Source organism: Aotus nancymaae, unplaced genomic scaffold (assembly GCF_030222135.1).
Source record: "Aotus nancymaae isolate 86718 unplaced genomic scaffold, 86718_ANA_hifiasm-v0.15.2.pri h1tg000155l, whole genome shotgun sequence".
Lineage (NCBI taxonomy): Eukaryota > Metazoa > Chordata > Mammalia > Primates > Aotidae > Aotus > Aotus nancymaae.
This window is the reverse complement of record NW_026988570.1, coordinates 3,126,509-3,151,444: the sequence shown is the minus strand read 5'-3', so window position 1 is coordinate 3,151,444 and position 24,936 is coordinate 3,126,509. Positions and strand designations below refer to the sequence as shown.

The 24,936-nt window shown below is 45.0% G+C and overlaps 1 protein-coding gene across 5 annotated transcripts in view; it reads right to left on the bottom strand.

Moving 5' to 3' along the window:
* NCK2 (NCK adaptor protein 2) overlaps positions 1 to 24,936 on the bottom strand; it is a 148,023-nt gene that overhangs the window by 5,174 nt on the left and 117,913 nt on the right. For all 5 annotated transcript variants that reach the window (XM_021670976.2, XM_064371693.1, XM_064371694.1 and 2 more), the window contains one exon: positions 8,355 to 9,076. In XM_021670976.2, the coding sequence (XP_021526651.1) occupies positions 8,355 to 9,076 (722 nt within the window). The remainder of the gene's footprint in view (positions 1 to 8,354; positions 9,077 to 24,936) is intronic.

Sequence of the window (24,936 nt, the reverse complement as noted above, 5' to 3'; positions counted from 1 at the left end):
AAAGTGAGCCAGTCCTTGCATCTGATGGAGATAAGAGTTACTCCTGACCCAAAACAACTCTGCCTCCAGAGGGGGCCAGGGAATGATTCCCATGAAAGCAACTCCATCAGTCCTGTTCTCATCTGTTGTAGTCCTTCCATGGTTGGCTTCCTAGAACAGACTTCAAGAAATCAGATGAAAAAGGACCATGCCACACTCACTCCTCAACAAGTACTACAGTATTGATAGTATGGTAGAGTACTCTACATTTAAGCTTGTCAAAGAATCTTAACACATTTTTGAAACATGCAGTCAAGATGCTGGCTGAGGCTGCAGTCATCTGAAGGCTTGACTAGAGATGCAAGCTCTACTTCCAAGGCAGTGTGCTCACATGAACCCCTGGGTGGCTCTGCAGGGCTACTTGAATGTACTTGCAACATGGTAGCTGGCTCACTCTAGATCAAGTGACCCAAGAAAGCGCAAAGAGGCAGCCACAGCACGTGTGTCGGAAGCTGCTCTCCATTGCTTCTGCCACATCTTGGTCATTAGAAGTGAGTTGCTCAGTGCAGCCCATGCTCAAGGGAAGAGAGTCAGGCTCCACCTTCTGAAGCAGAGTACCAAGGAATTTATGGGCATCTTTTTAAGCCATCATAGATGGACATGACACTCATTAAAATTTTCTATGGCTGGACTAAACTAGACTCAGTCCTGGGGTTTTGAAACATCTGCCCTTTGATTTCTCCTCTGCAATTGCCACCTTTGTGCTACCTCCCACTGTCCCAATTTCCTACACTTTCCATGTCCAAACATTGTACTTACTTGGTATATAGTAATTTCTCTGTGATTACTAGGCAAATTTTCAAATTTTCTAACATTAGACACTCCTTCCTGTTACATCCTTCTATGACTATTCCTTATAAGGAATGATTTTTCTATCCTTATAGTTTTTGAATCAATGGTTCTGGAGAATGAACAATTAGTACAACTCATTCATTCGACCCCTCTTTTCAGAAAGTCATTTTCCAAGTGGAATCTAAGGACAATTAATATAAGGGTGGTGGAAAACCAACCTCTCTCAGGGCCTCTGTGATCACTGTTGTTTCTGTTTAGGCTTTAGTTTCTGTGTTTGAATATAATTAAGTGCAAGAACCCTATTTAACTCCACATCCCCACACTGGGCTCAGAGTATCTAGGGTTCAACAAACACGTAGACTTACAAATTTCTAATTTTGACCTCTTACATTATTCATTCCTTTAGGTAATTCTTAACACCTCATCTCTTTGCAATTTGTGCTCGTGATAAGTGGTACTAGAAAAGAACAGCAGAGAGCACATGCTGTGATCCCATCTCGACGGCTTCACCAGTTTGATCCATTTCCTCGAATACTTGCTGAAAAGCACCTTTGCAGTTTTATAAAACAGATGTCCTGATCAGACATGCCTATCCCTCTCTCAAGATTTAATCATTGCTTTCTCATAGGAGGAAAAAAATGAATGCCGAGGACAGACTTTAATATCCTTCATTTCTTCCTCCATCCCTGAAAGCTTACATATTAATGCGATTTTCTTCTAAACACAATGGCCATGAGAAAATAAGAGGAAGGGGCCTTGCTCCAGGTACTGCTGGTTCTTTAAACCTTAAAATTTCTCCTTATCTTTCACTTTGGACTTTATGAAAAGATGAGGGTAGAAATTGTGTGATTCACCAGGCCTCCCACACAGACCGTGGACTGATCTCCGGCCATGCTGAAGTCCCCGAGCATCAACAATTTGCACATAACACTCCTTCCACCCCCAGAGAGACGTCACCCTGTTGGTTTCTTATCACATGTTGTATCATTCTTTTCTTTTGGTAAAGATGTTTTTCTCCTTTTACTTTTTTACAGAAGGCACTCTTCTGTCCGCAGAAGTGGTTCATTTACCTCCCAGAATTGAGAACAAATGGGTTAGAGGCAAATTGTAATCCACTGATTAATAGTTTCTCGGTTTTTATCTTAGAAAAACTGCCTTTCAGTTTTACCATTCTATTCAGTCACCTGCCCTAGCCGTCTAAGGTAGTCTTCTTTTAATCAAAATCAACTCCTGTCTATACTTACGCTGCTGTCACCTGACCCTATGCTCTTTGTTTTTACATCAGATTATCTCTTCCTTGCCCCAAGTGTGATGAGTCTCACCAGCATTTCCTATTCTCCTATCAATGTTCACCCTATAAAATATTTACTCCGCAGGCCTGAAGCCAATCCACACTGACATGACAAATATTCATCTAATTAACTTTGGAAGTAATCTTATTTACATCAATGATGAAAATCAATCATCAACTACAAAGCAGCCCTCCAAGTCCCATCTACTTAATCTAGGCAAACGGAGCGTTCCCTGTCCACTTTCTTGTTAGGATGCATGAGTGTGTTTAGCCCTCCCTACCCCCAAATGTATTTCCTAAAGTCACATGTAATCCCTTACCATATAGACCTTTAGAATATTGTCCTTGTTATTCTTTGTCTTTCCACAGTGTCATACCTGATGTGACTGAGTGATCATTTAAGTCAGAATTTTGCCATGTAACACAACAGTAGGCAAAAGGGCTTGAATCAACTGCATACTCCACAAGGTGGTGGTTCTCAAAGTGGAGCATCACAAGTATTCATGGGTTCATAGGTTCTCAGGATTTGGAAGGAAAAAAAGGACCCAGAGGGCTTCTTCAAACCAAGGTTGCAGAGCCCTACCCCAGAGATTCATAGGCAGCAGGCCGGGACAATCTGCGCTGTAGCAAGTTTGCTGGTGATGCTGATGCTGCTGGTCTGGGAACCACACTTTGGAATTACTGCCATGGATGGAGGCTGAAGAAAACTATACATTTTGGGTATTCTCCAGTTCACCTGTGGCAGCATCTATGCTTGATTCTGTTATACTTCCAATACTGTAGTTGGAATTTTTAAAATGCTAAAATGAAACGCAGTAGAGGAAGATGGGTAAGCAGACCAGTCTACAAATGACTCCACCATCAGTTATTACACAATGAACTTATTTATAGTAAATTGCTTTTTGTGTTATAAACTCCACAGGGATCTGAAACTCTGTTTTGTTACTCTATGCTGCTCTTGCCATGCTATAAAGGTCATGTTAAAGAAATGCCTAGCAATAGTGCCATGAGAAACATCCCCAGATAAATAAATGAGAGACTCCACACAGAAATACAACTTGAAAGGGGAGACATATGCCCGCTGAAAGAAGACAAGCAAAATGTAAAGCTGAGATTAAAAGGTTATGTGGTGATGCAAATCAAAACCACAATGAGCTACCACCTCACACCTACCAGAATGGCCATTTTACATACATATATGTGTGTGTGTGTGTGTGTGTGTACACACACACACACAGCTATGTGTAGCTTAATGACAGGATATGTTCTTAGAAATGCATAATTAGGTGATTTGGTCACTGTGCAAACATCAGGGTGAACTTACACAAACCTAGATGGTCCAGCCTACTACACACTTAGGCTATAGGGTATGGCCTGTTGCTCCTCAGCTACAAACCTGCATGGCATGTTACTGTACTGGACACATGTTACTGTAGGACACGGTAACACAGTGTATTCTGTAAACCAAAGAGACATCTACATCTATAAGCCAACATAGTCACAGATTATTCTGCAGCCACAGCTGCAATTTTAAGTCCAGTGCGTGATAAATAACCGTGGAGTACTCACAGAATGAGGCCAGCACATCACCACCTTCTGGGAAAAACCAGTAGCCATGGTCCCAAAAGAAATTATGAACATGATACTGACCATTTGCTACTTACTGTACTAAAAACACTAGCTTTTAATAAGACTCTTGTGTTCACAGATCCCAGTGCATGGTATATTGCTCGTCTGTTTTAAAGGCCGGCACTGAAGAGCCAGCCAGGGTGGAGAAGGCAGTCTTTAAGGGCTCTGGCCCATTTGAGAATCAGAATCAGGTGATGAGCACTCAACTTCTAGATAACAGCCTGTACTGCATGATCTTCCAGACCCTTCCATCTTCAAGAGTTAAATATGCTTAAAATTAGAAATATTACAAAAACCCAGGCTTAAAACTTCCATTTGGTACTGGACAAAAAGCCTGGCAATTAAAATGAACTTGTTATCTTTGAAACTGGAAAGATGCCTACTGGCACTGCTCACAGCAACCTAAGGTTAAGTCAGCTTAACATTAATTCATTTATGAAGAAACACCTACAGATGGAAGCCTAACCATGAATCTAGGCAGCTTGTCAGGAAATCACTGAAGGAATTCACTCAATTGCCCCCCATCTTCAGAGGTGACCTGGAAGCAGTTTTCACTTTGCTCTAACAATCTACCTCCTTCCAATTCACCAGCAGAAACACAGCAAATACAGCACGTTTATTTTCAAACTCTAAACAGCAAAACAAAACAAAACAAAAAACTCAACAGAAATACACTTCAAGAGATAAATTCCACTCAACAAAAGCTATAGTTGTAAATAAAGCTAAGCTTTACGACAATATTTTTATAATTCTTGGAAATGTAGTATTATGTAGAAATGATTTTAATAACAGCTGTGAGAATGTATAAAACCACTAAAAATGCATCATAGGGATCAAGGGTTTTCAAAGTGTGGTCCCCAAAGCAGCAATCTCACTACCAAGAAATGTGCTATTAATAGAAGTGCAGATTCTTGGGCCCCAGACCTCATGAATCAGGACCATTGCAGGAAGGACCTGGCAATTTCTGTTTTAACAGGCCTCAAGGCGATTCTACACGCTACATACAGTTTGAGAATCACTACTTAGAGAAATGGAATAATGAAATTGCTGAAAATAGAGTTTTGGGTAGAAGTTATGATTTCTATAAGAAATATAATTTTAAAAATACAGAAAGGAACTATTCTAATTATTTTCTGGTCAATTACTTTTAGTATATTTTAAAAAAGAGAAATGAAATATCCATCAACTTTTAGTATGGCCAATATGTGCATTAAATTATCCTTAGCAAGAGAGTTTTTCTCTATTTGAATCAATGTATATTATCACAAAAATATTAGTACCTAATACTATTGCAGGACATAATAAATATGTCTTCCCTAAGGCCACAACCCCAGAGAACACCTTTTTCATCTACCCTCTAAAGTCTTTCCTCTTCTTCCCAAGTCCTAGGCAGAAAGAATAAGTATGTGATCTCTTAGGGATTTAAAATCTTACAGAGGAAAACAGCCTCCCAGACCTGTGGCTGATGCTGCCCAGCAAGTCACGCAGCTCAGTTCTGCACCTATTCCAACCATACCCTAGTTGTGATCTGTCACTTCCCAAGCAACCGTTACAAGGATGGGGGATGCAGCAATTAAGAAAATAAAATATTGACAACTTGTCCAGTTTACCGGAAACCCAGTAAACGATCACTGTTCATTTTAAGTACAGCTTTATATCCACATCCATAGAATCAATGCGGATGAAATGTAACATGTAAAGATTTATGAACACACACAGGGTGAGTAAAATTTCTGAGTTTTCTAGATGAAAGCAGGTATGACCCACAGATGAAGGTATGATAATGAAATATGGAGAATAAGCAATAACAATGCATCACCTTTAGCTACTAACAATAAATGACAATTGAAAGAGGAGAGCAGGGGAAAAGGAAGAAATGGAAGAACAAGCAGTAGGTACTGAGGTTTAGGGCAGGAAAAAGAGCCCAACAGGTTCTTTCGTTTGTTGGTTCACTGATTCATCTAACATACCCAACAGATACTTCTGAAATACCCAGCACTTACTGATAGTGGAGAGCGCAGGATATAGCAATGGTTTGTTTTCCCTGAAATATCCACCTCTCAATATTGTCAAACGAAGGTCTAGCTCATTTACACTGCAATCACTCAGGATATTTTAAAAACTGATATACATCTTGAAGATCCATTCCAAAAAAAACAGCTGTGCTTATCCAGAAGCCAGGCTTCATATGGTAACCTCAAATAAAGGCCCAGGCCCAAAGATTGCAAGAAAAGAAAAGGAAATTAAATGAAGATGCCTGCCTCTGAGTTCTGCAGGAAGGCTGAACCCCTCAGAAACCTTTCCATCCTGGCATGCTGTGAAGGAATTATGTCAGATCATGGACCTAAGGGCTCTTGGTGGCCTGGTGGTGGCTGTGAAATGCCAAAATGAACAGGAAAACACATGGGGATGGGGGGAGGCAGTGGATGGTGGGAAAAAAATAAGCAAAGGTCTTGTCCATTAGGGCAGGTCCCCAGCAGTCACAGATGACAGCTGAGAACAGCCTTGGTTATGAACAGGAAATGCAGCAAACCTGGCTTGGTTCTGCTGTCAGGAGAAAAGAAGCAACACACTTCAGGGCCCTTGCAGAATCCCCGTGGCACACGCATACTAACAGCTGAAATGGCCCGTGTCATGGCAAGATCCATCAGGACAAGCTGCCCTGCACAGCATCAGGCCACGTGGAGCCTCAGACCGAGATGGTGCCGCTACGTGTGAAGAGCCGATGCAAGTCCCAGTAAAGCCCTTTCCACCTTATATTCCTGGAATCATACATGTTGTTCCTTGACTTTCTAAGCTAAGGAGGACTGTAAAATATCTGGAAAGGCTTCCATTAAAAAATGGTTAAAAGGAAATGCAATTAGTACTTTAATTCTTTAGAAAAAGTCAGCTTATTCTCTAACAATGGAAGGCAACTGAGACAGTGTGGTGTAGAGTTCTGAGATAAAATGCAGTCAAAACATGCATCCCTCCATATCCAAAGCGATCTGGTCCTCAATTCAGACAGCAATGACCACCTGTGCATGTTAAACAGAAAAGCCATAGGTCTTCCCTAAGGCCACAACCCCAGAGAACACCTTTTTCATTTACCCTCTAAAGTCTTTCCTCTTCTCCCCAAATCCTAAGAAGAAAGAATAATGATTGGGGCCAATGTCTCCACACTGCAGGACTTCCCTCTGAGAAGTCTCTTCAAACTCAAAAATTTTAAGCCAAGATCATATTTTGTGCATTATCCTTAGCCCTTAAGCACTCTGGACCAAGCACTTAATATTCTAATTGGTTTTCCAGTGCTTTCTCTAAGTTTCTGCTCGATTGAGTTAAAAGCGCTGCTGTCCTCAATTTGCTTAAGGCTTCAAACATGGTCTAAAGGAAGTGGTGCACAGAGCTCTCATCATGTGAGAACAATTCAATGTGATGTCTTGCCAGGAATGATAAACCCTGGTGACTTGATAAGAAAATCTCAGAGTTCAGATTTCAGATGAAGTTAGCTTTCAGGCTGGCATGCCCTTCCAAGTACATCTAAGGCTCCGCAAAATTGATGACACCATAAAGGAGCCCAGTTTCCACCACCACGATGCTCCTTCCTCCAAGAGGAGCAGATCCCAGCTGCCTCTTTCTGGAGGGCTTTGAATGTCTCTTAGATCAGTCAACAGGACTCTTGAATGTACACTTTTTATTGTGCTAGTAACCTTTTCAGAGGACAGCAGTGGCAGTAGGTAGTACATAGTAGTCTTACAGTGTGCATTTAAAGATGAAATTGAAGCCTACTAGAACCAATACAATTCAAATACATCAAACTCTGTCTCCTAAATGCTTGTTTTGGGGGTCTCTCAATTGTAGAAGGTGTATTCGGAAAGATGTTTGCAAAACTAGTGGAGTATTTCCTTCACACCAGAAAGGGCTGCCTTCTGGGATGCAGGCTCCAATTGACCTCATGCCTGAAACTACTCCCACAGCCTGCCCACTGCTGGAAGTGGTCCGCTGCCCCAGTCGAGTGGCCTCATATCTCCGACTCACTGCACACACACACACAAAACTCCTCTCTCTTAAGAACCCTTGTTTTCTTTTCAATTCATCTCCTAAGTGCTTTAAAAGCTTTTCAGAGATGAACTCAGTGGCGCTGCCTGGCGACGCAATGACCTTGGGATGATATGGTTTACAAAGAAAAAGTAAGCAAACAACAAAAGGCAGTGTCAGAAACCAGCCACAGGTCTTGCAGAGATTGCTTTCTCTGGGACACAGACCGAGTAGAAACAAAGTAAATCACTCGGGCCTTCTACTTACACAGAACGGGCAACCAGGAGAGAAAATGATGTTTGAACCCGTAATATACAAGAGGGGGAATCTTAGAAGAGAAGCAGAACCACCTCTGTGAGCTAACAAAATATTTTTAATTAACCTTCCACCTCCAGAAATGGACACACATTATCCCCAAAGCAGATGTAAGGAAATCACGGAGTAGAAAACGTTATACTAAATTGCATTCATCTGCATCTCCCACTTTCTAGTGTACTCACACAATGTGAAGAGAGTGTGGCACACAGAGCCACCGCGCAAGGCGCATTTTTGACTCCAGGCGGAGCTGCAGGCGCAGCGCACTTACCGAGGACTCGCTGTCCCTAATGAGGAAGTCGCCCTCCACGCCCCGCTCGTTGAGGGCACACTCGGCCTGGTGCCGCGTCACGTTCCCGTAGTACCACTCTCTGCCTGCGAAGCGCCCGCTGGACGAGGGCCCGGTGTAGCTTATCTGCGGGGCGTGCGCAGGGTGCAGGGCCGGCCCGTCACTGAGGACCACCACGTAGTTTTTGGGGACGAGGCCCACCTGGCCTCGGGCATTTTTGCATTTCCACCACTCGGGGTCGTTCTCGGGCTTCTCGATCACCTCCATGGTTTCCCCCTTCTCGAAGTTGAGCTCCTCCTCGGTGACTGAGCTGAAGGGGTACAGCGTCTGGACCACGTGCAGCACGCGGGAGCCCTGGCCATTGCTCAGCGAGGCGCCCTTGCGCAGGCTCAGGAAGCTCGGGGACTCCGCAGCCGCCTCGTCCACCTCTTCCAGGACGTAGTTGGAGGGGAACCAGCCGATCTGCCCGTTGTAGCTGCCCCGCCACCAACCGTCACTGCACTTCTCCATGACGGTGACGCGCGACCCCTTCACCAGGGACAGCTCATCCTCCCTCTCGGCCACATAGGCGAACTTGACAAAGGCGGGGATGTTGAGGTCGTAGATGCGGTCGGCGCCGCTGCCGTTGGCTGGGTACTCGGCGTCCGTGCTGGGCGTGGGGGACGCGTCCCGCGCGCTGGTCTTCCTGCGCGTCTTGCCAAGGCCTGTGGAGACACAGCAAGGCTCAGTGGCGCGGGGCACTTGGGCACCACCCCACTCCCTAGCTTACCGGGATTTCCACGCAGTTTCTCTGGTGGTTAAATACAAGGGGACACATGGACAGTACTTACTGTGTGCAACACGCTGAGGCCCTGTCTCTAAAATCAAACAAAACCAAAAAGTTCAAGAGTACCAGTGATACAAAAGATAAGAACAGTAGAAAGTTTCCTTCTGAAATAATCATTTTTAGAGCATTGCTGCGCCTCTCAGAAAAAGTATAAACGCAGAGAAAATATCTCTTTCATTTCTAGAATGACTGGGAAGTTAGACTAAACGAATTACCATCAGAAAAACAAGGTGCTGGCAGCTGCCTCCTATAGTTGTGAAGGTATTTAAAGTTGAGAATTACTTATATTGATCTCTCTGTTTTACCCATAAAAACATGTCATGGGGCTAGCACAGTGGCTCACATCTGGAATCCCAGGCTTTGAGAGGCCATGGTGGAAGGACTGCTTGAGGCCAAGAGTCTGAGACCAGCCTGGGCAACAAAGCAAGACCCTGTGTCTGCAAAAAATCACTCCACTGCACTCCAGACTGAGGCCGTCTCTAAAATCAAAACCACCAAGTGCAGGAGTACCAGTGACACAAAAGATAACAAGAACAGTAGAGAGTTTCCTTCTGAAACAACCATTTTTAGAGCATCGCTGTGCCCCTCAGAAAAATAAAGTATAAACGCAGAGAAAATATCTTTTTCATTTCTAGAATGACTGGGAAGTCAGACTAAATGAATTCAAAGTAAGACCGATCCAGTCTTAGGGAGCACAGCCATACCCTACCCTACCCTACCCTGCCCTGCCCTGCCCTGCCCTGCCCTGCCCTGCCCCCAGCTGCCTTACCATGGCCTCCTCTACTCCTGGGACACTCACTGCCCCTACCCTTACCCCTGGGCAACTTAACAGTCTTACTGGGCAAAACCCATCATCTCTACCTTTCTTCTCTTAATTCTTCTCTTTTTTCAAACAGCAGACTAATTTCCCACAACAAATTGTGATGAGTGAATTAGGAAAAATTAGCTGATAGCTTAAATCGAAGGCAAAATTTTTCATACTGTGATTCAAAGCCCACTAGTGGATGATGAAAATCACTTTAATGGGTTGCAACCAGCCTATATGTATGTGTTGAGTTTAAGGGAATAAAGTAGAAAATTGCAGTGCATCAAACACAATTACAATAAGTACTGTTTCTTCAGTCACAGATGTGAGTATTGAATAGGAATGAGAAACATTTTTTCCTGTGCATGAGGAAAAAAGCTAGAAAAGCCCTAAGGTAAAAATGTTTTAACCACATGGAATTCCGGAACATGCTAGGAGAGGAAAGCATGTCAGCCCCAGAGCTGGGGACACACCCTGCACAGGTGGACTGGCCTTCCTTGGCTGTCCGGAGAGATGAGTGCTTCGACCTCTACCTTAGCCAGTGTGGAGGTTTAGTCATTTGTAGACTCCTCAAAATGACACCAAAGCACTTCCATGGGTAGCTTATACCCCTTTCTCCTTTTCTTCCTTAAACTAGAATAAAGGGAGATCAGTCCTAAGAATTACTTGTGCTTCTATGGCCTTGCTGAGTGGGGAGGAGGTCAAGAGGGGGAAAAGGCTGATTGTCCTCAATGGTGGAGAGCTAGGCTGCTGGTCCTGGGGCACACCGGCCCCTCCCAAGAGCCACTGCCCAGGGATGCGCAGCCCCGCAGTGCCAGGAGGCATTCGAGACCACTGGAGGGGTTAGCCACAGAGGTTTTAGAGCAAATACAGACTCACTTATGCTAATGGCTTCTGCCCTTTCTCTTTGTACCGCAGCATTTTATTCGCGTGCATGGGAAACACAAGAGTAAGCCAGAATATTAGAACAGGTGAAATGCTTAGATTTCTACTTTGGGTTAACTTATATTATATAAAAACACAAACCTGTAAATCTGAGAACTCATCCTTTCCCAGGATTTCAAATGCACGATGGTTCAACTACACAATGAGAGCACCATAATAACACCACAGCTCCACAATCCAGAAGGCAGGCCATCCATGAAAGCAAACTTTTTTGTCCAGAAAGCAGTGGTGCCTGAAGCTCAATCAGGACGGCCTCACAGCCTTATCAAACAGCTAGCATGCCGGGGCAGGGGGGCCAGGCAGAGGACAACTTTTATTGGTAACAATGATGTCAAGAAATAACATTGGAAAATAAACTTTTTATAGACCTTTGCAAACAGGTGAGTTACAAAAGCTACTTGAGAAAAAAACGCATGTGGAAGAGCAGGTTTTGGAATATTTATCAGGCCATGAAGATAAAAGTGACAAGATCAGCAGAAAAGACATTAGATACTGGCCATTACAATATGTTACAAAGACACTTTATAACTGATTTATGAATATTCTACTTTAGTGACTTCTTTCAAAAGCAAAATACAGTAATTTAATTAACACAGCCCTACCGAATTCCTGAGACATACCAGACGCCAATCTAGACGGTGGGGTGGAGGGGGTGAAATGAGCAGACAGGCATGCTTTCTGCCCGCACAGAGCTTATACTTCTCCATCAAGATTAGAACATTGTACGTAGCAAGCATGCAGCGGAAATTTTACTTGTTTTGCTCCAATGTGATCTAAATAGTCTTTGGGGCAACTCAGAGAGGCAGTGCAGACTGACAGAGAGCTGTGTGCTCTTGATCAAATCACTTAATAACAGTCTCTTTGTGTTTTAGTTTTCTTACCCCCAAAATGTGAATATAATAGTCTGCTCTGGCTACCGTAACAAGTACCATAGACTGTGTGGCTTAAACAACACACATTTCTTTTCTAAGAGTTCTGCAGGCTGGAAGTCCACATCAAGGTGCAGGCAGGGTTGATCCTTGCAAGGCCTCTCTCCTTGACTTGCAGATGCTGTCTGCTTCCTGTGTGTCTTCACAAGGTCTTCCCTCTGAGTGTGGTCTGCGTTTCAATCTCTTCTTCTTGTAAGAACACCAGTCAGACTGGATGAGGGCCCACCCCAGTGACCTGATTTTAACGTAATCACCTCTGTAAATGCTCTACATCCAAGCACAGTCACATTCTGAGGTCCTGGGGATAGGAACCTCATATGAATTTCAGGGAAGCACAGTCTGGCCCATGACAGGCACTGGCATTCAGCTGATGCTATAAAGCACAGGAAGTGCTCTGTGGATAACAATGATTACTCTTATTAACTGAGCTGAGGCTTTCTTGTTGCTCTGAACGGTATTTTACCAAAAGAGGGCCGAAGTCCTCTTTAAAAACACTTGGCTATGATCCTACCAGTATCAGATGGCCACCAAAATAGAAAGCCTGTCTGCCAGACTTTGGCAGCTGGGAAGCAAACACTCTTCCATGTTATATGTAGCTGCTGGTGCCGTGAAATTCAAGAGGCAGGTGCCTGGGGATGGTGAAGGACCTGACTTTACTGACGCCTGTGTTATCTAAACCCTTACAACAGTCCTGTGACAAAGTGGGCAACCTTTTCATTTGTGGAAATGAGAGGCTACAAGAGGCCAGGGAATTGGCCCAACATACCCACCCAGTGATGTGGCACAGACCATACACCCAATAAATGCCCATTCAATCCATAATAGTCAAGAAGCATAGTCCTGATAGTGACTGTTGTCCAGCATGGTTTTTATGGCAAAGCATCATCATCTGTAATATGATTTCTATGGAAAATGGAACTAGGATTCTGAATTGGGGTGCCAAGAATCTACCCCACTGCCTCCCTGCCCACTTGCATGCCCAAGCAGAGAGAAACCTTTTCTCTTTTTCTACAGCATGAAGAGGCCCCTGTGTCTCCAGGTGGGAGAGGGGCTGAGGTTCAGGTAATGAAGATTTTGGATAAGAAATGTAACCCCAGTGACAGGTCAGGGCCCCAGAACAGCAGTTAATAGGTCTCGGCAGGTTGGAGGGGGGCGTGTGGGAAAGACGTCAATGGGACCAAGTTGCTGGGTTGCTGAGAAACAGCCCTTTTCTTCACTGCACCCTGTTCCTGCCCAATGGCCACAGCCAGGGTCATCTAGAACAGAAGGTATAGGAGATCCTGAATGCTGGCATAGGAAGATTTAATGTGCTCAGCCCTACTGACTGCTAAGGATACCTGAGCCAGAAAGCTGTGGCCCAGGGGAGGGAGGGGAAGGGTGGCTGGACAAGGTGTCTCAGTGACAGGAGCGGGGAGTGGGAAGAGAAAAATGCACCAAGAGTGCAGGTGGCCTTTCTGTGTTAAGATAATTAAGTAAACTGCAACCCCAGAGTCAGGAGAGCCTTTACATGGGGCAGGCTCAGGGGACTCGGCGATCCCCCATCCTTCTCCCCTTTCCTGTACTTTACCTGGAGCTTGTGACCCAGCCAGGTGGCAGCCAGGACATCTTAAAAGGAAGGTTTCTGCTGCAAAACGAACAGGGATTCATGTGTGTCTGTGAGGCAGGAGCGCTGTGTCCTGATCGAGGGCAAGAACCTGAGTGGTCCAGGCTCCAAGCGACTGCCTCTAATTTGAAGGCAAACCCATTACTTTGTAGGTAAAGAGGCGGCACAGGGATCCCAGTTTGCTTTGATTCTCTGTATTTTTTCTACACGTCTCCACTTCATTGCCTCATCTTTCACTAAAGTAAAACCACCTACTGCGTCCAGTTGTAACAGAAGCACAATTTGAACTCCAGTGTTTATTTTAACAGGGTAACATGATGTTTTCCTCATAGACTTTTATGTATTTTCTCAAGAAGACAGGCAGATCCTCATACCTACTTCTCAGAATCAGGCTGTCTTTAGCTACCATAACTAAACCACAGCCAACCAGGACATGGTAGACGGAAGCCCCCATCATCCAGGGCCCCTGCTCACCTGTCTTTCTATGCCGCATTTTGGAAGAGCAGTTGCCAGCATGTCCCTGGAGCCTGCTCACCTTGGCGTCAACAGTGAACTCCAAAGCAGGCTGCAGGCCAGGTAGATCCTTCAGAGGGATGTGAGGTAGGAGGGCCTCACCCATGCAGAACACCCAGACGGTTTCAATGCCTCCCATTCCTGCCCTTACCGAGGTATGATGTGTGGTTCTGTGTTTTAGCAAGACTTGGGACAACAGATCAAATGATGTGTTTTTCTTCCAATTCTCAAGTTAATCATAAAATCCTACTGCACAGAATTTACCTGGTTTTGAGCATTTTGGTTGGAGGTGTTATAGCAGCGTGCTTTGGATAAATCATATTGCGATGATCATATCTAGAATGTGACCATTACAAAACCTTCCAACGGCTGGCACGCTGTATATTAGATGAAGCAGCATTTTCTTGCCAAGTAATGACTTTATCTACAGCTTGTTCAATAATGTGTAAACTGCTACATCTTTGCACGAAAAAGAATGAAGGAATGAAAGTTACTGTAAAAAAAAAAAGCAAGATTCTGTTTGATCAGACATGCTCAGCAGTGAGCAGGATTTTAACTCTTACATTGCAGAACAGGCTCTGAGAGCATCTCAAGCTCTTTAAATCTATCATCAAATTACGGTGTTTAAGTTCTAGAAGAAAACTTAGAGTTCTGATGGTATCTTAATTGGTTCAGGCACCTAAAGCAAAATACCATAAACCAAGTGACTTATAAACAACAGACATTTATTTCTCACAGTTCCGGAGGCTAGAAGTCCCAGATCAGTGTCCCAGGAAACTTGGTGTCTGGTGAAGGCTCACTTCCTAGTTCATAATGGTCCCTTCCTTGCTGTGTCCTCACATGGCAGCAGCAGTGAGGGAGCTCTCTGAGATCTCTTTTAGAAGGTCATGAATCCCATTCATGAGGGCATCACCCTCATGACATAATCACTTCCCAATACCATCACATTAAGGATTAGCATTTCAACATATGAATGTGGGGAACGCAATCCGCAGCAGCTTGGCCAGTTATTCTCAGGCTGGTGCTGTGGGAAATGAGTCCTGGGATCCCACGTGTTTGTGGCCTAGGGAACTGAGTGGGACAGGAGACCCTGTACCCCCAGGACCTCCAGCAGCTGCAACATTGTTTGCTTTACATAGGGGCCCTGGGTGCTTGACAATGTGCTCCACAGACAAGACAAGTGACAGAGGCTAGGAGAGACTGAGTATTTGCCTGAGGTCTCCCAGGCCAGTTAGCACCCGGTTGGAGAGCAAGGAACAAAGCTCCTGAGCACACAGCTGTTGGAGATGGCCGGTAAGGAGTGTGAACAAGCTCCTTATCCAAGCCACCTCCACAGGGGCCGCATTAAAGACCAGCCACAAAATACCTAGGAATAGAACTAACAAGGAACGTAAAGGACCTCTTCAAGGAGAACTACAAACCACTGTTCAACGAAATAAGAGAGAACACAAACAGATGGAGAAACGTTCCATGTTCATGGTTAGGAAGAATCAATATCGTGAAAATGGCCATACTGCCCAAAGTAATTTACAGATTCAACGCTATCCCCATCAAGCTACCAAAGACCTTCTTCACAGAACTGGAAAAAACCACCTTAAACTTCATATGGAACCAAAAGAGAGCCCGCATAGCCAAGTCAATTCTAAGCAAAAAGAACAAAGCGGGAGACATCACACTACTGGACATCAAACTATACTACAAGGCTACAGTAATCAAAACAGCATGGTACTGGTACCAAAACAGAGATATAGACCAATGGAACAGAACAGAGGCCTCGGAGGCAACACCACATATCTACAACCATCCGATCTTTGACAAACCTGACAAAAACAAGCAATGGGAAAAGGATTCCCTGTTTAACAAATGGTGTTGGGAAAACTGGCTAGCCATATGCAGAAAACAGAAACTGGACCGCTTCCTGACACCTTACACTAAAATTAACTCCAAATGGATTAAAGACTTAAACATAAGACCTAACACCATAAAAACCATAGAAGAAAATCTAGGCAAAACTATTCAGGACATAGGCATAGGCAAGGACTTCATAACCAAAACACCAGAAGCATTGGCAACAAAAGCCAAAATAGACAAATGGGACCTAATCAAACTCTACAGTTTCTGCACGGCAAAAGAAACAGTCATTAGAGTGAATTGGCAACAACAGGATGGGAAAAAATTTTTGCAGCTTACCCCTCTGACAAAGGGCTGATATCCAGAATTTACAAAGAACTAAAACAGATTTACAAGAAAAAAACAAACAAGCTCATTCAAAAGTTGGTGAAGGATATGAACAGATACTTTACAAAAGAAGACATAAATGAGGCCAACAAACATATGAAAAAATGCTCATCATCACTGGTCATTAGAGAAATGCAAATCAAAACTACATTGAGATACCATCTCACGCCAGTTAGAATGGTGATCATTAAAAAATCTGGAGACAACAGATGCTGCAGAGGATGTGGAGAAATAGGAACACTTTTACACTGTTGGTGGGAGTGTAAATTAGTTCAACCATTGTGGAAGACAGTGTGGCGATTCCTCAAGGACCTAGAAATAGAAATCCCAGTTGACTCAGCAATCCCATTACTGGGTATATATCCAAAGGATTATAAATCGTTCTACTATAAAGACACATGCACATGAATGTTCATTGCAGCACAGTTTACAATAGCAAAGACCTGGAACCAACCCAAATGCCCATCAATGATAGACTGGACAGGAAAAATGTGGCACATATACACCATGGAATATTATGCAGCCATCAAAAACGATGAGTTCCCGTCCTTTCTAGGGACATGGATGAACCTGGAAACCATCATTCTCAGCAAACTGACACAAGAACACAGAATCAAACACCGCATGTTCTCACTCATAGGTGGGTGTTGAACAACGATAACACATGGACACAGGGAGGGGAGCACTATACACTAGGGTCTGTTGGGGGGAAATAGGGGAGGGACAGCGAGGGGTGGGGAGTTGAGGAGAGAGAGCATGGGGAGAAATGCCACATATAGGTGAAGGGGAGGAAGGCAGCAAATCACACTGCCACATATGCACCTATGCAACAATCTTGCATGTTCTTCACATGTACCCCAAAACCTAAAATGCAATTAAAAAAAAAAGACCAGCCACAAATTGTGCCGTGACTTTATCTGCATTTAATAACAATAAAACAACATGTGCACTATAGGTAATAATATTTCTTACTCAGCGAGCAGACAGATAGTATAATTTTAAGTGGCAAATAGCTGAGTTGGATTTAAAGGTAAACTGTAAGTTTCTGCTTTTGTGGTGATTCTGCAGCATCAAGCTATTGGATCTCTGATCACAAATCATATTTTTATTGATGTTAACACGCACGTTTTAACTTTCCTGAATAAAATTACATACAGTAAAGATTGGATTCTAATAAAAGCCTGAATATGTCATACATTATTAATGTCAGTAAATTTAAAGTCAAAATCTTTTCTATCTTTTATATCCCTTTTCAGATGAAGGGATGTTATAACAGATGACTTTAAAACATACTCTGGCTGTCATCTTCCAGCTGGAGTTCTGGAGATGTAAGATAAAGCGTCAAATAAACTTGGTACTTCAGAAACATAGTCAAGCCAATTCATTTAGACAGAGTGTGTTCAAGTTTTGGGAGCTCTATGGCAAAATCATTTAATTTTTGCTACTGATCAGATGTGTAACATAAAGCAAATTTAATCAGAAAGCTTCTTTTTGTTGAAAATGTTATTTTTCTAAGAATCAAGATTATTGATTTGGGGGGGGGTTCCCAACTAGAGTCAGAACCTATTACTAAAGTCAGCTAAATAGTACAAAAAGCTTTTATTATTAAATGCTATGGAGATCCGATAAGATCTGATTATGGTATAAAGTGGCCGAAGGACATTTCCGTATAAGAGAATACAGCTCATGTTCAGCTTCTAAGAGTTTTTGTGTTACTGTATGTTCATTTAATTTGCCTCTAGCTTTTTAGCTATGCTGCTAAGATTAGATTCCACTGTTCGGAGCATGCAGGGCAAAAATTTATCATCATAATACTTCAATAGGTAAAGGGAAAAAAATCAAATTTATTCAACTTAAGGATTTTTTGAAAGGGCGGCCACATGAGATTAATGCAGTGGTTATGTTGTCTTAATCTGTTCAGAACCCTTTGTCCCTTCTCTTAGTCAAACAAAATTTGTCTCTGTGAAGGGCCCCATCTCACCCCAGAGCCCTCCCCTGCCCTTGCTGGCCATGGGGGAAGGCCCATGACTCATCTGTGTGGTCAGGGCACTCCTGGGACCCTTGCTACACTCATGGGGGAAACACCGTCCCGATGAGGACATGGCCAGGGCTGCAGCAGCACCTGTCCACGCTGCAGACGTTCATGTAGGAAGTGAAGGGGCAGTGGGGGCAGGGAGAGGCACAGAGAGACAGACCCCATCCCAGAGTTGCACCCCGGGATCCAACCATACTTCCCAATCACCTGAGCCAACTTTATGTTTTTTTTTCCCCCTGCAGTTACTTTTGAGTTGACTTTCAGTCACTTCAGTTAAGAGACCTTAAAAAAAACTACCCTTCCCCCAACCTCCCTGTTCCTTTCCAAACCCATCCCCTTAGATGAGCCAAACTGTTGATTCCCACCTGAAAACGTGGTATATATGGGTGAGGTGAAAAGAACAGTGATAGGTTTTGACCGAGGGCTTTGGGTGTGGGAGTGAGGGTGGCGGTGGTGGTAGATCAGCAGACACAATTCACAGCTGGGTAGTGTGCATGTTTCCTAAGCCTGGACAATCTGGGCTTAAAATATTTACTGCAAGAGTAATAATGAGAAACCCGTGATGCTGGGAGGCCACATCCATTAGGCCTCACAGACTAACACAATCTAACATCGATTTTCTGGGGGCTCTCAGAGCTAGCTTAGGGTGGGCCCACATGAATTCACTGGGGCCAGTATCTTAGGCACAGTGGTCAGAGAAAATCCTAAGAGTGTCTGATCAGAGTGGGACACACTTTTGGGTACAAATCAATTTCAGACAAAGTCAAATTTAAGTCAGAAGAGACCCATGCACAAATGCCATCAGCTAGCTGCTTCAGCCAACACCCATTCCTTTTGTCACACAGAGTCTCAGATGTGTCACTGAGTACTGGCCGAGGGTCACAGAACTGGGGAAGTGGGATCTGGAAGGACAGTGACCTTTCCTGGCAGGTGGGTGGGGGCATCAGATGGGTCCACCTGGGGTCAGAGCACACCTGCCAAGCTGGGCAGAGGACAGGTGCTGCTAATGTCCACTTCCAGGAAGGGCACCTGGAATGTACTCATTGCTCAACACAGGTGCACCTGGATGAAGGAGAAAGGGGACTGGGTTACTTTTTGGGGGATTTCTCCATATCATTTCTGACTCCTCCCTAGCAACAAATGCATTTAAGGCACAAAAACTTTCAGAGAACTTTAACAGATCACAATGTTCTCCAATCGTTCCTGAAATACTGTCCTTTGGCTCTGCTATGAATTCACCTAGAATATCTACAAATGCCACCTCCAGCTGTACCTCTTTTTTTCATTTCTTCAGAGTTCTCAAGAAAGGTCTCTGTTCATCTGTTGTTTAATGCTCAGCCTGAGGGAAAGTGTGAAGAACTTATCCAGCCTCCTAAACCTCACAGACTAGTCTAAGAGTCACGTACACAAACCCAAGTTGCAGATCACGACCAACGGTGACAATTGCAATAAAAGGAGGAGGTCAGGGAAGACCTCCCTGAGCATGTCACTTTCTATCCCACAGGACACGGAGGAGCTCAGGTGAGGACAGGAAGTACATGCGGCAAGGAAGACAGGCTACACCATGGCTGTGAGCAGAAGGATCGGAGCTGTTCAGGGATGTGAAGGAGGTGTTATGGCACAGTGTGGAAAGCAAGGGGACAAGGCACAGGACAAGCCTGGGCCGGGCAGCATGCAGGCAGCGGTAGGCACCGCCAGCTGCTTCCATAGCTGCAGAGAGGGATCTGGGCAGGGCAGGAGCACAGAGCTCTCAAGCTGAGGCCGGAAGAAACATGTTGGGCAAAGCAAAAGAAGTCTTCAACCGCCCTTTCTCTTCCAAGTGTCCTGCTGGTAGAACATAATCTCCCCATTAAGAACTGCATATGTTTAAGGAAGAAATTCTAAATTCAGGACCACCGTGGAGACAAAGCACTAAATGTACTCTTGACAGCTTCTCCAGTCTTCCATGGCCTTTCTGGGCACCAACTTTCCTTGCACAAAATCTCAGCCCATGTAAAAAACTGTCCCTTCCGGTTCCTGTTGTCAGATGTCACGTAGTTTCATCCCTGCGCTCTAAGGTCCTTAGGAAGTTGGTCTCTTAGGAAGCTGGTAATCTTCCTAAGAGTAAAGTCTCTTATGAAGTTGACCCAGGAAACTTTTTACCTCTAGTAGTTTAACTCTAGCTTTAGAAGACAAAAAACAGGCCAGGTGTGGTGGCTCACACCTGTAATCCCAGTATTTTGGGAGGCCAAGGTGGGTGGATCACTTGAGGTCAGGAGTTCAAGACTGGCCTGGCCAAAATGATGAAGTCCCATCTCTATTAAAAAATATAAAAAAATTAGGCGGGTGTGGTGGCATGTGCCTATAATCCCAACCACTGGGGAGGCTGAGGCAGAAGAATCACTTGAACCTGGGAGGCAGAGGTTGCAGTGAGCCAAGATTATGCCACTGCACTGCAGCCTGGGTGACAGAGTGAGACTCTGTCAAGACAGAAAGACAGAAGGAAAGGAAAGGAGAGGGGAGGGGAAGGGAGGGGGAAGGAAGGAAGAAAAGAAAACAAAAAACGATGTCTTTTTCAAAAGATTAGCAAATCCCCATCTCCCTGAGCAGACTGCAGGCAACACGGGCAATGGGGAAACACCACCTGCCTTCCCTCCATAGTAAAATGAGGGTTGATCCCAAAGCTCTCGAAGCACTGTGATCGGTAACCAGCACAATAACTTGGCTCAGCGCCTGAGAATGCCTTGCCTGTCTAAAGGCCTGTCTCCCGCAGGCCCTGGGAGCACTCACTGGTGCTCATGTCGCCACCCTCCTCATCTCTCTGTATTTATCTCCCTGGGAAGGACAAACGAAGTCACCATTGTAGCCTCAGAGCCGGGCATGGAGCAGGTATTCAATACACATTTGCTAATTAATAAACCCCACTTGCTGTCTCATCACCATGATTTCACATGCACTCATCAGCTCCTCCAGGACTGTGTCTGCAGCGACAGGCACCTACACTGCCAGGGGTGTGAGCGAACACTTTCAAAGTAGCAGGCCAGGATCGTGAAGAGCAGACTTCCCAAGCACACGCCACACTAACCCTTCTCTGCAGCTATTTCTTCCTCCTTCCCTTCCACATGGACTGTACCATGTGCTGGGCACTCATGCACTGGTACGTCAGTGATGCTGCCACGAGGGTGGAAAGCAGTGCTATTGCTGAGCTGTGTCTGATGGCTCCGTGGTACACTACATGTGGTACACTACACGTGGTACACGTGGTTTCTGATCCATCCCAAATTTCCCCAGACTGGAATAACTCTAGGAGATTTACTTTTATTCTTTTTTTTTTTTTTGAGACAGGGTCTCGCTGTGTCCCCCAGCCTTGAGTGAAGTGGCGTTACCTTGGCTGCAATCTTCACCTTCAGGGTTCAAGTGATTCTTGTGCCTCAGTCTCCCCCACCAAATAGCTGGGATTACAGGTGTGTGCCACCACTCTAATTATTGTATTTTTAGTAGAGACTGAATTTCACCATGTTGGCCAGGCTGGTCTCGAACTCCTGACCTCAAGTGATCTGCCCACCTTGGCCTCCCACAGTGCTGGAATTAAAGGCGTGAGCCACTGTGCCTGGCCTGACTTTTATTATTTCTAGGCATGCATACCCCATAATGAAACTGTCTGCCATTCAAAATCCCCAAGTTCAGGAAGGGATTGCCACAGGACGGCAGGGAGAAAGGAGCCTCATGTGACGGAAGGGAGCTGCCATTCCTTAGGGAAGCCCTGAGCAGCCACCCTGGCTGGGTGGGGGTTAGGGCTGCTGGCAACCCTGCTTCTCTCTAGAGGGGAGGGCAGAGGGGTACCTGTAGGGCCCCTGCTTGGCCCCTGTGGTGCTGCAGTCCCACTGATGGACTTCAGCCCACACAGGTGAGGTCAAGTGTCTTTCACCATCTCTACATGCAGGTAGTCCCTTTGCCAGTGGGTAGGCACAACAGGAGCCAGCTCCAAAAGTGAAGTGTCGGGTCAAAGGGCCCACCCTCTCGACCACCACATGCGTTCATGTGCCCAGGGCTCTGAACCTGACTTTCCACTCCAGTCATAAGAAAGCCCATTGCTTTGTGAGCAGGCAGGCAAACAACATGATTGAATATTTAAACCTGAAAAAAAAAAATGGTCTAGAAGTATAGGAGTTTCTCACAAATGTGAAAGTCAAATGGGAACACAGATGCCAATGAAGAGAATTAAAAAAAATTTTTTTCCATTATAATTTTTAATTAAAAATACATATTTAGTACCTCTCAACACATATACCGGATCCATAAGCCCAAGCGTTTTTGAATATGCAAAAGAGCGTACAAGACGCAGCAAGGATGAGACGCGACATTCTGGAGCACTGCACTGCTTAAAGTGTCAATCCACTGGCAAAAGTTCAGCATGCCTGCCGCTTTCCAGGGCCACACCTGCTCAGGAAAATGAAATGCGACGAATACACGAAAAGAGACAGCACATTCATGGGGGGATACGCAGGTGGCACGTGGTTGGCAAAGACACAGCGGAGCCATACTTGTGCCAGCTTCTCAGAACACTCTGGGGCCCAGCCTCTCCGCCTCCTTGTGCTTGGCCTTGGCACTTTCTGTGACATCTCTCTGCATCTACATGTCTTCATCTGTAACACAAGGACACCCCTAGTATCTGTGGGGCTGTTACGAGGGCCCAATAGCTGGGCATGGCACTTAGCAGGGTGTCTGACACACAGCAGGAGCCCAAGTGATGGCTGCCACTGTGTGTTGTCATCCTAGTACCACTCACTGTTACGGCTGGGAACACAGGCAGGATCCAGTATGGCACTTTCTCAACAAGGAGTGAACATACCTCTATCCTCCCTAAAATGCTCCTGGGGGACGTGTCTCAGCTCATTCCTACTTTCAGAGTCAGGAGCAGCTCAGACATAAGGGAACCTATAAACAGGCTACGGGGAGCACAGTGGGCCTATGAGGGGGTCAGAGAGGAGCACCGTTCCCAGGTAAGAGTGGGCAGCAGGACTGGATCGTATGCTGCCTTGGACGAAGCGAACAAGGGTTACTGAGACGTAAGTGCTCTGGAGTGCCTGGGTGTGGTCCACCTGTTCCGTGCTTTGGAGAAGGTCTTTGATGAAACTGGGCTCCAGCCTCCAAGCCTGGGCTCTGAGGGGCCCATTCCTGGCCTTGCTTTGAGGCAGACCCACCGCCCTGGCCAAGTCACTTGTCTGGCCTGAGCCTCAAGTGCTTCATTTTTGTAGAAAAGTGCTAGGCCAGGCTATTGCCTTTCCAGAATTCTACTGACAGCCCAAATTATCGATTAATTTTACTTTTTAAACCTAACTGTGTATAGTAGGCTTTGAAGAAGAAAAAAGAAAACCCACAGAAGAACCACAAGGGATCAAGTGATCCTTTTGGACACCACAAAGACAACCTTTGTCACTGCTGAATGAAGTTTCTTAGCACACCCAGTTAAACATTATAGATTTAGTCAACTTCAGTTAGTGGCATCTGAACAAACTGCATGTTTACCACTAATTCACCTCTACCTTACAAACACACATTTGTAAATTTCACAAATCAGACAATCAACGACCATGTTCCTTAAAAAAACAAAAATACAGAACCAAGCAGGATTCCCCATAAACAGCAGCCTCAGCATGGCTGCTTCCAGGAAGAAACGCAGGCCACCCCAGACTTTAACTTACAAACGCCCTCTGGGTGGCTCTCACAGCTGTGGGGGCCACTGAGGACAACCTGAGTGTGTGCACAAAATCTGTGAATTCTCAAATGGAGAGGAGAGGTTATAAAGAAAAACCCACACCAGCCTGGAGGGGCTGATCATAGAGACAGATTTCTGGACAAAAGCTGACATAAGTCAATGTAGGCTGATGTGCAGAGAGACACCCAACTCCACCCATATTGGCCAAGGTCCATCAATTAGACCAAGGTGGCACATGGACCGTGCAGGAGCCCTACAGATGCCCACCTGCTCGCAGACAGGCAGCTTCACATATCAAGCCAGTAAACAAGGGCTCTCTCTGTAGCCTCATAGCTGCCTCCAGGAAACAGATATTAAAATGGAATAGAACAAAGGAACATCTTGAACATATGGATAGCACCTAAAAAAGAGATGATGCCGTATGGGTATAAATGCAGACAGAAACAGGCTAGGAAGATTGCTCTCTAATTCCCTGGAATATTTGGTTCACGTTTCTTTATTCGTAAACTTCAGACTCCCGCAGAGTAACTCCAGTGACTATTTAAGAAGGGGTGATCTTTAGGAAGCTGAAGCAGGGTGAGATCATCTTAATAAAAAGCAACCAAGATGCCAGTTCTTGGGAAATGCTCTGCCTGGTGCTCTGCCTTTCACCAGGACGTGACCACTCTCACTCAGCCAAGTGCACACAGCAATATGAGTCTTACACATCCTACAGCGAACTCCACACCTGACTCTCCCTAGTATTCCAAGGGTACGGACCCCACCCTCACTTCCCAGCATCTCTCCTGCCCTGTCCCCCATTAGAAATCATTTTAGACAATCTGTGTCTATTTTCTCCTGAAGCATCCTCCCACTAATCTGTTGTGATTTGTTTTACATTTTTGGTTCTAAATATTTGGAAGCTAACGACACACAAAAAACAAACCCACATTTATTTTGGGGTGTCTGGCACTGCAAATACTGCCGAAGATT